A 12,403-nucleotide genomic window follows, 5' to 3' on the forward strand; every position below is an offset into this window, starting at 1 on the left:
TTTAAATCAATCTGTTACTTAATGCTGTGCTCAAACGAAATACTGGAAACTAAAACTAAACTAATCTTGACTCAAACTAAACTAATTTTCTATGATAAAATAGGGGATATATAGACAAAAATATGCTTCCTCTGCCAAAAAACTAAACAAAAAAAACAGACACTCGCTGTTAGACAGTCGCTCTGGAAAAAGCGTGTTCAGCCTGCCCATCCTCAGGGATGTTTTCATCTTTTTCTGCTTTTTTCCCTTCTCCTTTTAATGTATGCCACTTGAGAGAATCCAGAGGGGCTGCACCTGTTTGCCTCTTGGCTAGTCTCTCCACCTCCTGCCCCGGCCTGCCACTCACGCCTTGGCTCCCGTGGGATGCTCTGCATATGTGTATGTGCGCGTGCGAGCTTTGGGTGTGGAGGAAGGATAGCTGCAGGGCTCGGCAAAGTTTGACAGAGAACGAGATGCAAGCATGCGCACACAAACGCACACACACATACACCACACATTCACACAAGCAGACTTTTCAGTTGAACTTTTTCAAAGCTGTATCCATTGCTGTAGATCACTGAACACTCCTATAGGGGAGATCGGGGTAAGATGTGCAGCTTTTTAATTTTCTGCTGTGGACTGAGTGTATCTATAAGCATCTATAAGAAAAAGCTATAGAAATAAGACCTCTAAAAATGGGGATCCAGTGGCACAAGTTGGCCCACATTAGGGGTAAAGCTGTGTCATATCAAAGAAAATATTGAATTGATTGGGGAGTTTCAATATGACAAAAATCTTAAAAAAAAAAAAAAAAAATTTATGATGCACAAAATAATTTGTATAAAGCAGACAGGAAAAGTATTAATTGCTAATATTTGTTGAATTTATAACATTTTGTGGTCATGTTCATTACAGTATTTCATAAGTATTTTATTTTCTTTCTTTTTTTTTTTTTGCATTTGGATGCACAGCATACCCTCACTATTAATTCACTGACACTGTTTACATTTTGGGAAAAGTGCTTCATTTAGGCTAATATTTAAAATAAAATTGACATTGTTTTTACAATGTTTACACTATGTAAATTAATGGTTACATGTACATATGTAAACATGTATTTTGGGCATCTATAAATGTTCTTTAATTTAGGTTTCCAGAGCTTTTCCTGTGTGCATCTCTCAGTCACAAGCAGCACGACTGGTGCTGAATAAATATATGGTCACATGGCAAAAATTGTGTACATTTTCTTGAGGCGACACAGCGTACCCCTCTATTCCATACTGTTTTTGCAGTCTGTTTAGTCTTTTCCCCCCTTTTTTTCTTCACTTTCTTAATCTTCTTCTCTTTTTCCCTTCAAATCCTCTCTTTCTCCCTCTCTGCTCTCTGTTCACTCATGGATAGAGATAGAGGCACAGAAATCTGCACTGACCCCTTCAGGTCACATTAAAGGTCGCCCAGCTTCACACACTAAACCCTGAGGGCTTCTCATCTCCTTCATCCTTCGCTGTCTTTAGATGTCTGATGCGTATAGAGCGAAAGAGGAAGAGAAGGAATCACTATCACGTCTCGTCCACTCATCCATCCTCCATCACTAGTCTCGTGGATCAATGGTCTTTCCCTCTGCTTGGCTCTCTCTGACTGAGTTTTGCTGTTATTTAGGGAGTAGAGCATGTTGTGCATTTCCTTTTCGTTCTGTCATTACTTCCTTGTGATTTGTGACCTATGATTCATCCTTTGAGATTCATAATTCAAATGCAACTATATTAAATGTATTTAAGCCATGAGGCTGATATGTGTAGATAATATAACGGCAGGAGAAACTAGAATGAAAGTTTGCTGGAATTTAGTGTAAAAACAGGGATTTTCAATGTTTTTGAATGGATCCAAAAAATTTTTTTAAAGGGCCCGTTTTTCGCGCTTTTTTGAAACTTTGATTGTGTTTACCGTGTGCAATACAACATGTGTTCATGTTTCGCGTTTAAAAAAATACAGTATTTTTCACACAATTCATCTATTCATCTACTTTCACAAAAACGGGCTGATGTCTTCCTTGTTCTATAAAGTCCCTCCATCAGAAATACGTAACGACTTCTGATTGTGCCAGCGTTTCCTGTGTTTTGATTCGACACCAGCTTAGAGCACGTGGCCCTCCTGGTAACGCGATTGGGCTAGAACGCACGTGCTGGAGATGTACTTATAATCTCAGGAGTGTTTTTACTAACTAACGCATTCGTTTTTTTGCACAACCCTAACATCTAGTTAACAAAGCTAAACTGTGTTGCCCTTTGTGTAGTAAGTTATAGAAACTGTTAAACCCAACAACTTAAATAATAAAATACACTTACTGGTTGTGGTCCATAAACAACGCCTTCTCCAGACAAAGAGATCTTTCAAGAATAATAATGCGAATCCGGACTTAAACTGATTGAGATTGAGGAAGTTGTCCTCAGCAAGCTGTCCTCAGCAAAATGTGCTGCACATAGTTTTACATGTGGATTATAATTTTCGGGGAATCGAGTTAAACACAAATTGTAACCATTAATCTCCAAGTACAGTGTCCCTGGGAAGGTCAAACAAAGATGATTGGAGTCCGGGATGAAAATAACAGCGTTTCGATGACATGGGAAACACAAACGCAGCTCTTACTTCTTCTCCGTTGGAGCGCAACAAGACCACGCCCCCTTTTTTTGTGTATTCATGTAACTGTTTTAGTGACATCATTAATGCAGGAACTAGGGGGATGTAGTCCAAATGGGTCGTTTTTTGTGGGCGAATTCTGTTAAATAAAATATCTCGCTTGGCATTGAACTTTGAGCTTTAGAATTTTACAGATATTATTTATACTCTAACAACAACAACATTACACACTAACTAAAGTTGAAAACATGGGATCACGAAGAACGGGACCTTTCAATGTGGTGACATACCATGATTTAGAATATTATAATTTAGGATTAACTGGTAGTAATGTAAAAATAATAATAATAGAATAAAATATATTAGTCTATTTATGTTTTTTTATTATTATTATTATTTTTTTTTGGTGTATTTATTTATTTACATTTTTACACTATTAACTTTGCTATTTTAATTGCAGATTATATCTTTCATCAATCAAATTACATGAATGCAAATGTGAAAAAAAACATAATGAAAATGACTGTTATCCATTCAGAATGTTTTTTTATCAGCCTAAAGGAACAGAAACCTCAACCAGCGTGTGACAGATCGGGGACATTAGCCATTTCTCTGTACCGCAGCTTAAGCCAGTAAAATCAGAGAAGGCTGTTCCCAGAGTCTCAGTCTGTCTGTCCCCTCTGTGCTCCTGCAGAACCGTGGGCGACTGGCAGAGAAACGCACCATCCCCTTGCCGCCAACACGGGTGCCCAAAAAGGAGCTGGCCTCTGTTTTCAGCAGTGACGACAGTGAAGGCAGCGAGCGGGCCAGCGGAGATCATGCAGACATCAAACAGGAAGAGCTGCATTATACTATCATGAGAAAGAGGTGAGAATTTGTTGTGTGTGTGTGTGTATATATGTGTGAGTGTGTGCATGGGCAAAAAGTTGAGTGCCAATCCCAGTGCCAAGGATTGATAAATCAACCATAATCTGCCAGAAAGAGGCTAGCCATATCAAACATCAGTATAGCACCAAAGAGTTTTAAACACCCCTTAGGTCTTTACCCTCATAGCCCCTTATTTTGACACACACGTACCCTTTAACACACACAAATACACTCATTTACTTTTCTGGCAGACGCTACAGACACACACAGGATGTGCCAACAAAATACCCATGCTTGTGAGCCCACAGGATACACACAGAAATAAACACGAGGCCTTCTTATGAACCAAAAAGTGATCTCAGAACGGTTTGAGTAGCCACCTTATTCATTTCCTTTGTGTTAAAGTTAAATGAACACCTTTAATATTTCAGCATGTGCCTTAACCGCATGCACAATTCTATTTTGGTTGTAGCTCTTTTAAAACTGTGGAAAGCAAGAGAGTACTTGGTCACCATAGACTAAAGTGTTGTCCACATCAAGGATGATCACTACGAAGTTTTAATAATCTTTTTAATTCTACAAGAACAGGGAAGTCCACTCTACATGATAATGACTCAGAGAAACAATAGCATTCAGAATCATTTTTTTCCAGCTGGTGAATGATAAACACTTGAAAGCCAGTCTATGGCTGCACTATGGTGGGACCATTTTAGTACCTGAAAGTACCATATAAAAATAGTTGAGTATCATGGTATATCAAAGTACTTTTTTGTTAGTTCTTTAAATGGCCATTTAAGTTTATTTTAATATTCATAAGTGGCATGCATTTAAAAAAAAAATCATAAGAACTTTCAAAACCTAGTGAACTACTTAGGCAATTACTCAAATTACTCTAAACAAGAAAAAACTCTTAGAATTTGACCTAAATGAGACATAATTAAGTTTCCCATTATCTGGAACAGTCTTAATATTTGCTATCCACAAAAAATACAACTCATCCAATGATGTGCTATAAATTACACATCTCCATCTCCAATCAGTGTGAGGGAAATGAAAGAATTCAGAGTTCATTAAATCTTCATGAGCTGTGTTTGGCCTCCCTCCTCTCTGGCACACAAGCCTGAAGAAGCTTATGAGCCTGCAGTCGTTGCAGCAGTGAGCTAAGAACAGTGGCTGAAGCGAACGCTTTTTCCGCCAGCGTTTTCGCTCTGCCTAAATGCATCACAGGTGATAACTAGCCAGCAGATGTCAGCCCTGGCAGGTGAGTCTGGGGAACCACATTTTTGTCAGACCATCTCCTCTTCTACTAAAGAACTTGTTGAAAAGCTTGGCCTTGAGGTTCTGATCTATTATTAAGTATTCTTTAATCACTGGAGCATGCATATTAAAGCTTGCTGTTGCTTTGAGACTGCAGGCTTTCTGTCTTCCGAGGGTCTTTAGGTGATTTTTCACTCAAAGTTTTTTTTAATTGAAGTGTTAGCAGTAGTTTTGGTGGTGTTTGCAGTGAGAGTTTGTGTTGGCGGTGTCTGCATGCGCTGCTGTGGATAGTTGAATCTCCAGGAAGCTTCAGTGCTTCTAATGAGTAGAGTAAGAGAAGACTATATTCTCTTTTCTCATTAGCCATTCGGCTTTTGCTAAAAATGTCTCCGTTAGCCCTAGCTCCTGTCAGGCTTTTTTAGAGCAACCGCCAATGCGTCTAATGATAATTTGACTTATTTAGTTGTCTTTCTGTTTAACACCTCTTTTCCTGTGAAGATGTGCCATAATAGCTGTAGCCGTGCAGTTATAGACTTTTTCTCTGCATTAAATGGAGAATGAATTCCAATGGTTGAGCCATTTGAGTATAAGAGGCTTGGGTTTATGCCCACTGTGTTAAGCAGTAAATTTGGGTCATTACACAGCACTGTTGGGATATCAATCTCAAGGCAGCCTATACATACACGAGGTCATGCCCTCATCCAGTATAGGCAGGTCATAGCTGGATCAGTCCATTTTTTTAGCCTTGCAAGCTAACACAGGATGATAGCTAGCTGTCATACTCATAAAAAACACCACTCACCAAAACTGAGCGATGTGAAGGTGCTTTTACTGTGCTGTGCACTGAAGACACCAGATGTGTTCACAAGCACATCTTGAATATGATTATGTTGTGGAATAAAGAAGGGCTCCGAGTTCTTACCTTGTAGCGGATCAGCCCTGAATGCCCAGGTACAAACCTAAGCCCTCATCTGCAAGACTTTCTTGGTCACTTCCTTCACTCAACCCCCGATCTGCTGGCAGCCACTTACCCTGTGACACCAAGGACGGCACAGGAACCAGAACCGGCAAGCTAAACTTATTAAAGTGATCTCCCCCCAACACTTCAGACGCCCGCGCGTGAAGATGCTAATGAATTTAAAGAACACTTATGACTAATATCTAGGGCTTTTACCCTGTTAAAGGCGGCGGACTGCGAGGAGCCGCGTCTCTCCTCTGTTCCGGGGCCGCTCACCTCACCCATACTTTACTCAGATGAGGATCTGACCGAAAGAGATAATGGGATGTTCAATCTATGAAATTCAATTTCCATTGAGCTGGACTGGGTAAGTGAGTTGTGGAGGGGTCTTAACAAATTGGATTTAGTCAATGGATGGTGAAGTATGGGGAATTCTTTTTTGCGTTTGCTCGTATTTACGCTTCATCATTGCAGTTTATATAAGTGTTGTGGTAGAGTGTGCATACCATTTCTTCAGTCCAAATGTATCTGCTAATATGTACTATATGCAGTGGGGTTCCAAAAAGTATGAGACTGATGTTGGTCGATGTTTGTGTAAAACCTGATGATCATATTGAATTACATATTTATTACAGGGGAAGAATCTGATATTTTTATTATTAATATTTAATAATAAATATTAATAATAAAGTTTAGTTTAGTTTAGTTTTCAGGGGATTTCCAGCCACTGCCGTGAGAAAAGCTGGTACACCTTGACACCTTAAAGAAGACTCCCTATATCTTTTAACCAGATTAATGTTAATGGTCAGCAGGTTTATAGGTGATTAGTCCTCAGTTCTACTGTATCCTGCAGGCTTTCTTTTTTAGAAAGCAAGCTGTGCTTAGGCTGAAGCGTAGTGCTTGGCTTGGTCTATTATACTCGTTTTATATTAGTGATTTTACAAGTGGAGGTTGAGGGTCTTCAGGTCATGATGCACTAGTATGAGTCTAAATACCATACTGAATAACAGAAAAACACATTTGGTTTTATAATCTTTGAAATGTAAGTAAAATTGGCTGATAAAGACAACGGCATGCATCAACTGGCCTCCTATTTTCAATGTTCTCTTTCTCGTTCTGGTTTAGCAATAAATTTTGCAGATGTGTCATGTTTGTCATAGTATTAGTCTTCAAGGTCATGCCAATCATTTCCTGAAGCCTACCTGTGCACAGTTAGGTATGTCAACACCAGGGCTTTGAGAAGTGCTGACTGCTTGTCTGGGTCATTACTGAGTAACCATCATGGATTATATAAGATAGTATACTTACCCAGAGGACAGTCTGCTAAGAAAAGCCTCCAAAAAAGATTGCCCATCCCATATGATCTATTATGTTATTGCTAATGTAACGATAAAACCAATTTCGTCTCTTGTGTAAAACTACCTGCCATTTAATTGTTGATTTAATTGGGACACTCTCACAATTTTTTTTAATTTTTCTTATTTACAACTGATGGAAAAAAAACTGCAGAAACATAAGTGGATTAGATGAAGTAGGGGAGGAGGAGGCAGTTGATTCCAGAATGGTGGACCCTCCCCTTGAGCACGAGGGACAGGCTAAGGAAATAAATCAGACAACTGTTGCACCTGTGTGGATAGAAATACTGTCTGTCTTCCCCCGGGTTTCTGTGGCCTCTTCAGAGAAGGGCCTGACCTGTCTGTGTTTAGCATTAGAAGCGTTTGTCCAGCAAGGCGTGCCGTCCTCTTCCCTGGTGGCTGTCTGGACCTGAATGTAAGCACTCGCCTAGCGAGAAGTGGAAATCAGCTGGTCCAAACCTCCGGACCGAAGCCAACCCAAACCAGCGTCTTTAACTCTCTGTGACTGGCCAGACTCTTAAAATGCTGGTATGTACAGTCAAGGGCATTTTCATCTGACAGTTAAACTTTAATTAGACCAATATGGTCTAACACTGGATATTACACAGACAATATAGACTCATAAGTTATACGTTTATGGGACTTTCTAGTAGCTAGTTTGTGAAAAATTTTCATTCAAACCTTTTTTGTACTTGCCAAAGTGAACTGAGACTGATGACTGAGAATGATGAACAGCCGCTTGCATGAAATTGTCTATGTTAAGGATGCCTTAACTTTTTTTTGCGTAGGGGCTGTTTTTGTTTGGCTGGTTTTGGAACGGTCACACAGGTTTAATAGAATCGTTTATATTCAGTCATCTGTGTGGTCTGCCGGAGGAAATGATGTGTATGCAAAAGTTTACTTCATACGATGTGACCATGTGCGCCATCCATTCATTTTTGTTTTGTTAAAGCATTTCCCTGTGCAGTTCTGGAGCGTTTCTCAACACACTGCTGGGAAGGGGACGTGATGCTGTAGGATTCCTGGAAAGAACCTTCTCTTAAGGCAATAATTAGTGGTTGGGTTCCAGTTCTGGAACTTTTAGAATGTCCAGGGCTCTTCCCAAGGAATGGCTGTAGTCTTAACATTCTACAGTTTACTGTTTACAGGAAAACTAGTATTGTTTAAAGCCCTGTTTTTGAAAAGTGGACAAATGAATTCTGCTATGTTCGCTACAACAATTTTAATTTATACCCATGCTTTCTAAATTCATGGGGCTGCAATTTAGGCCAAATCCAAAACAACATGCATCACTAAATGCATCTTTTTAAAACATTATTTTTGAATGCGTTTTAACTGTTATATTTAACTTATCATTTAATCATAGAATAATTTGTCATTTCCCTCAGACATTGAATAGTTTTGGTGTGAAATATATTTTGTACTTTCATTTTGTGTATTTACGTCAGACTTGGCGTGAACCGTTCTGTAGCTTTTGTTTGCAGTTTCGTTATCTCTGCGAATATTTTCAGTCATCCAGGTGATTGGATGGGATATTAAAACAATAAAACAGCTTTGAATGTAGCTGTAGACCTCTTGTTTATGTAAAATCAGTCTGTATTGTGCTTTCAATAACTTTTGTATAAGCATTTGCTAGAAAGTAAACGTATCGCATTGAACACGCATCTCCCTGCGCTTCCCTTGCCTGTCAAGCAACGTAAAAAGTTATATCAGTGAAGATGTTTTAATCAGGTGTTGTTTTCCTGTTAACATCTCCTTTGATTGTTTTTTCTTCAACCACATGAGTTAATCAGTGTCATTAATGTCACATCTACAGAGGGCAGCTGTCTTTAAACAGATGTTGCACCACATCACACAGCTCTCAGGCTTTTTCCGCTGTTCGCTTTTTCTAATTATCCAACACCGCAACGTTCAATGTGGCGAAATAATATTTTGTTTCACTTCTACCTTCCTGGGTTCCCGCATGCTTATCGACCTCCCATCAGCTTTTATAAGGCAGGAACAACAGGAAAGCTCAGGAGAACGCACTCCACTCTCATTTATTTATGTATCTATTTCGATATTTATTTATTGCTCTCCTTGCTAGCTGAGGCCTGGCTGCTTGGTCTGAATGTGAGCAGAATAAAAACAGAAAGAAAAAAAAAAATCTGAGAAATATAGATTTTGTTTTTACACCCTCAAAGTTTTTAGCGTTACATTTTTACTGGTTTTACTGGACAGTATGTGAGTGGACATCTGTGTTCAGAATAACTGTTTAGTAAAAGTAATGGTGAAATTCTCTTGTACCATGTTTAGCCTTTTTTTACGGTGCCAGTTCATAGTGCAAAACGTCTGTCACTTTCTGTAGAAAAGGAGGCATCCTCTCCACATGCCTTCCCACTTTCAGTTTGGCACCACTTTATGTGTGTGTGTCAGTGTGAGACTATCAGCGCTGTGTCAGTAATGGTGTAAGCCCTGGCGTCAGGATGCCCGGTCTGCCAGCTCTCTGTGTGACCTCTATATCTGGCGCCAGATCTCGTCTCCCGTGTCACTGCAGGGGCACTTGCACTGGCACTGTTTCTCTCCCCGGCGCTCCTGCTGCCATGAGGAACACCACGTCTGTCCAAAGGCCCTCTGAGTGCCTTTAAGTCAAGTCAGTTCATAAATACCTGCCATTTAGTGGATGCTTTTCAATCAGTCATATTTGAATTTTGCAGAAATATTTCAGCTGCAGTTAGAATGAATGGGAACTACAGTTTTAAAGCCTAAAAATGTTGATAATTATGTCATAAAAATAAATAGTCTGTATAAATTGCTACATAATAAACATCTGTCTGTATACCTGATTAGTGAACAAATCATTTCGTTTCACAAAACCCTTTTGAAGGATTCGTTCACTGATCCTGTTTGAGCTGAGTTGACTTGAGTTCAGCTTATTGAATCAGTGATTCAGTTGTGGCGGTTCTTGGGCAGGGCTCACTGGAGGGGAAGATTATCAGTGAATAATTTTAATTTTGTTGGCAAACTATTCCTTTAAATCCCTTGTACAGCTACCTATAACAGGATATTATCCCTTTAGCAGCACTTGAATCACAGTTCAGAGTCAACCAGAGCTCTGTGCAGGTGTGCAGCTGGTTTTCTCCACATTCAACCGCAAACCTATACTCCTAGGCTTAGTGCTCCTGTATCAGACGTATGTCAAGAACAGATGGAAGTGCTTTCAGCTCTGCATGTGAGTGCTGTGGTGAGGAAATGTGTCTGTTACCAGCAACAACACAGTTGATGCAAAAACCCCTATCTTTCTGGCATCTGAAAGATGTTTTGCTGTTCGTTGCAGTGTCACAGATTTTCATTTCGTTGTAAAGCACTGACTCTGAAGCTGCATTGAATGCCTCTGATTTATTTTTTTGGCACCTTCCATATATGGTATTATTTAGGGGGGAAAAAAGGCTACCATAACTCCAAGTGTAACTCAATAGTTATGTCCGTCATGTATATATTCGCTTACTTCATGCACCAGCCGCAGGGGCTGAGCGACATTTCCACAATTTTATATCATGGTAATGGGATATATTTTACAGTATATAAAAAATATAAAATATTATAATACATATTCATTTTTTTATATTTTATATTGAAAATATTATATTTGCTAGAAATTCAGTCAAAATGTTTTTATACATTAAATAAACATGTAGAATAGTAATGCCTGTTTTAGACATTTTAGTGAATCAAATACTTTACAACATAAATGTTTATTATTTAAAATGTGATTAAAAGAACCAAGCTCACTGCATATTAGTTAAATTCCATATTAATGCAGCACGTGACAGCATTGCTTTGCAACCGCAAACTAAATTGCGTGGCTGTTGTGTCAAAACATACTGTAAAATGTCATTGACATACTGTGGTATAAACAGTATATAGCATATTTTCAGTTGATACATTTCTTTAGTTAGATTTTGTATATTATTATACTGACCAGCCCTAAAAGAATTTCCACCTCAGTTTTAATATTATAGCTGCTAACAGGTCAGAACATTTATTATTTTTTTATTTTATTTTTTTAAGATTTTACAAGATACAGTGTGTATAAAATATACCATAGGTTATTAAAATATAGAACCTTTCCTACTTTAAAATAATTTTCACATAGGACTTTTTTTTTTTTTTTGTCAAAGTTTTTTCTTGGTATTAAATGTTATTTTCAAGACTTTTAGTCATTATTGAATCATTAGTTTGTTGCATGTGTGTTTTTTTGGTCATGCCCAGCGCATGTCCTCTTACATTGGGTCATATCTGGGGCAAAGTGTGCAGCTGACAGGGAGGTGTAAGAGGTATTGACCAGTTTAGATGGAGATTATGCTGATCGTCTTCAGCGCGTGATAAGCTGCAGCTCATGTCCTAAGCGGAGTTGTCAGGTCCGCCCTGTGCTCCCCTGTGTGGGGATCGCTGACTCAGGCGGCCAGGTCTTAGCTCCAACCCTGACGCAGATTATGACCTTGGCCACCAGTTGTGGGAGGCCTCATTAGCGGCCCTCACCGGGACAGCCCAGAAAAAGTGTGCTAATTAACCTGCTAACAATGTCCTTGCTTAGTGAGCTCTCTGCAGAGCCTCTCTCCGAGGATAATAGCCTTCCTTACCTGCCAGAGCGGGAGCTGAAAGATGGAGCTGCTGTTTGGACTGATGCCCTGTTAAGGGGATGGATGGGGAAACTTGGATGACCTATAGAGAACGGCAGAGTTGTTTCCTAGATGAAGGTTAAATGGACCTTTGCGCTGTGCAGAGTAGCATAGTTTCATGCAAGTTATTATTATATTTTATAATGCTGTTGCCAAATTAAAATAGACAAACATCTAATTCTGAATAATATTTTTATCTGAATGCTGTTTAAAAATAGTTTTCTACTATAGCTTGAGCTGTTTAAGTTGTTTGTATAGTGCAGCTTATATAAATGTAGCATATTCTGTGAAATCACTTTGCATACTTTGCTTGGAATTAATGTTTATTTTATTGATTTATTTCAGTCTCATTTATCTTTGTATTTATCTGCGAGTTTGCCAGCCTCAAATGAAATATGAGTTTTCTGATCATAGATTTTTATTCTTGTAAATGTAGAGAATGATTGTGCTTTCACTAGATTGTGTGTTATATATATATATATATATATATATATATATATGTGTGTGTGTGTGTGTGTGTGTGTGTATGTGTGCGTGCATGTGTGTGCGTGTGCGTGTGTGTATATAAATGTATAAGAGTAGTATTTTAAAATTAAACATTTTAAATATTTTATTAAATTATGATTTTACAGTTATTTGTACTAATTATTTGACAAACATACTTTTTACATAACTTCTAATAATTCGCA

At 38.6% G+C, this 12,403-nt stretch overlaps 1 protein-coding gene across 2 annotated transcripts in view; it reads left to right on the plus strand.

Moving 5' to 3' along the window:
* samd11 (sterile alpha motif domain containing 11) overlaps nucleotides 1-12,403 on the plus strand; it is a 60,579-nt gene that overhangs the window by 14,538 nt on the left and 33,638 nt on the right. For both annotated transcript variants that reach the window (XM_026241183.1, XM_026241181.1), the window contains exon 3: nucleotides 3,311-3,483. In XM_026241183.1, coding sequence (XP_026096968.1) covers nucleotides 3,311-3,483 — 173 coding nt within the window. The remainder of the gene's footprint in view (nucleotides 1-3,310; nucleotides 3,484-12,403) is intronic.

Source organism: Carassius auratus, linkage group LG44F, assembly GCF_003368295.1.
Source record: "Carassius auratus strain Wakin linkage group LG44F, ASM336829v1, whole genome shotgun sequence".
Classification (NCBI taxonomy): Eukaryota; Metazoa; Chordata; class Actinopteri; order Cypriniformes; family Cyprinidae; genus Carassius; species Carassius auratus.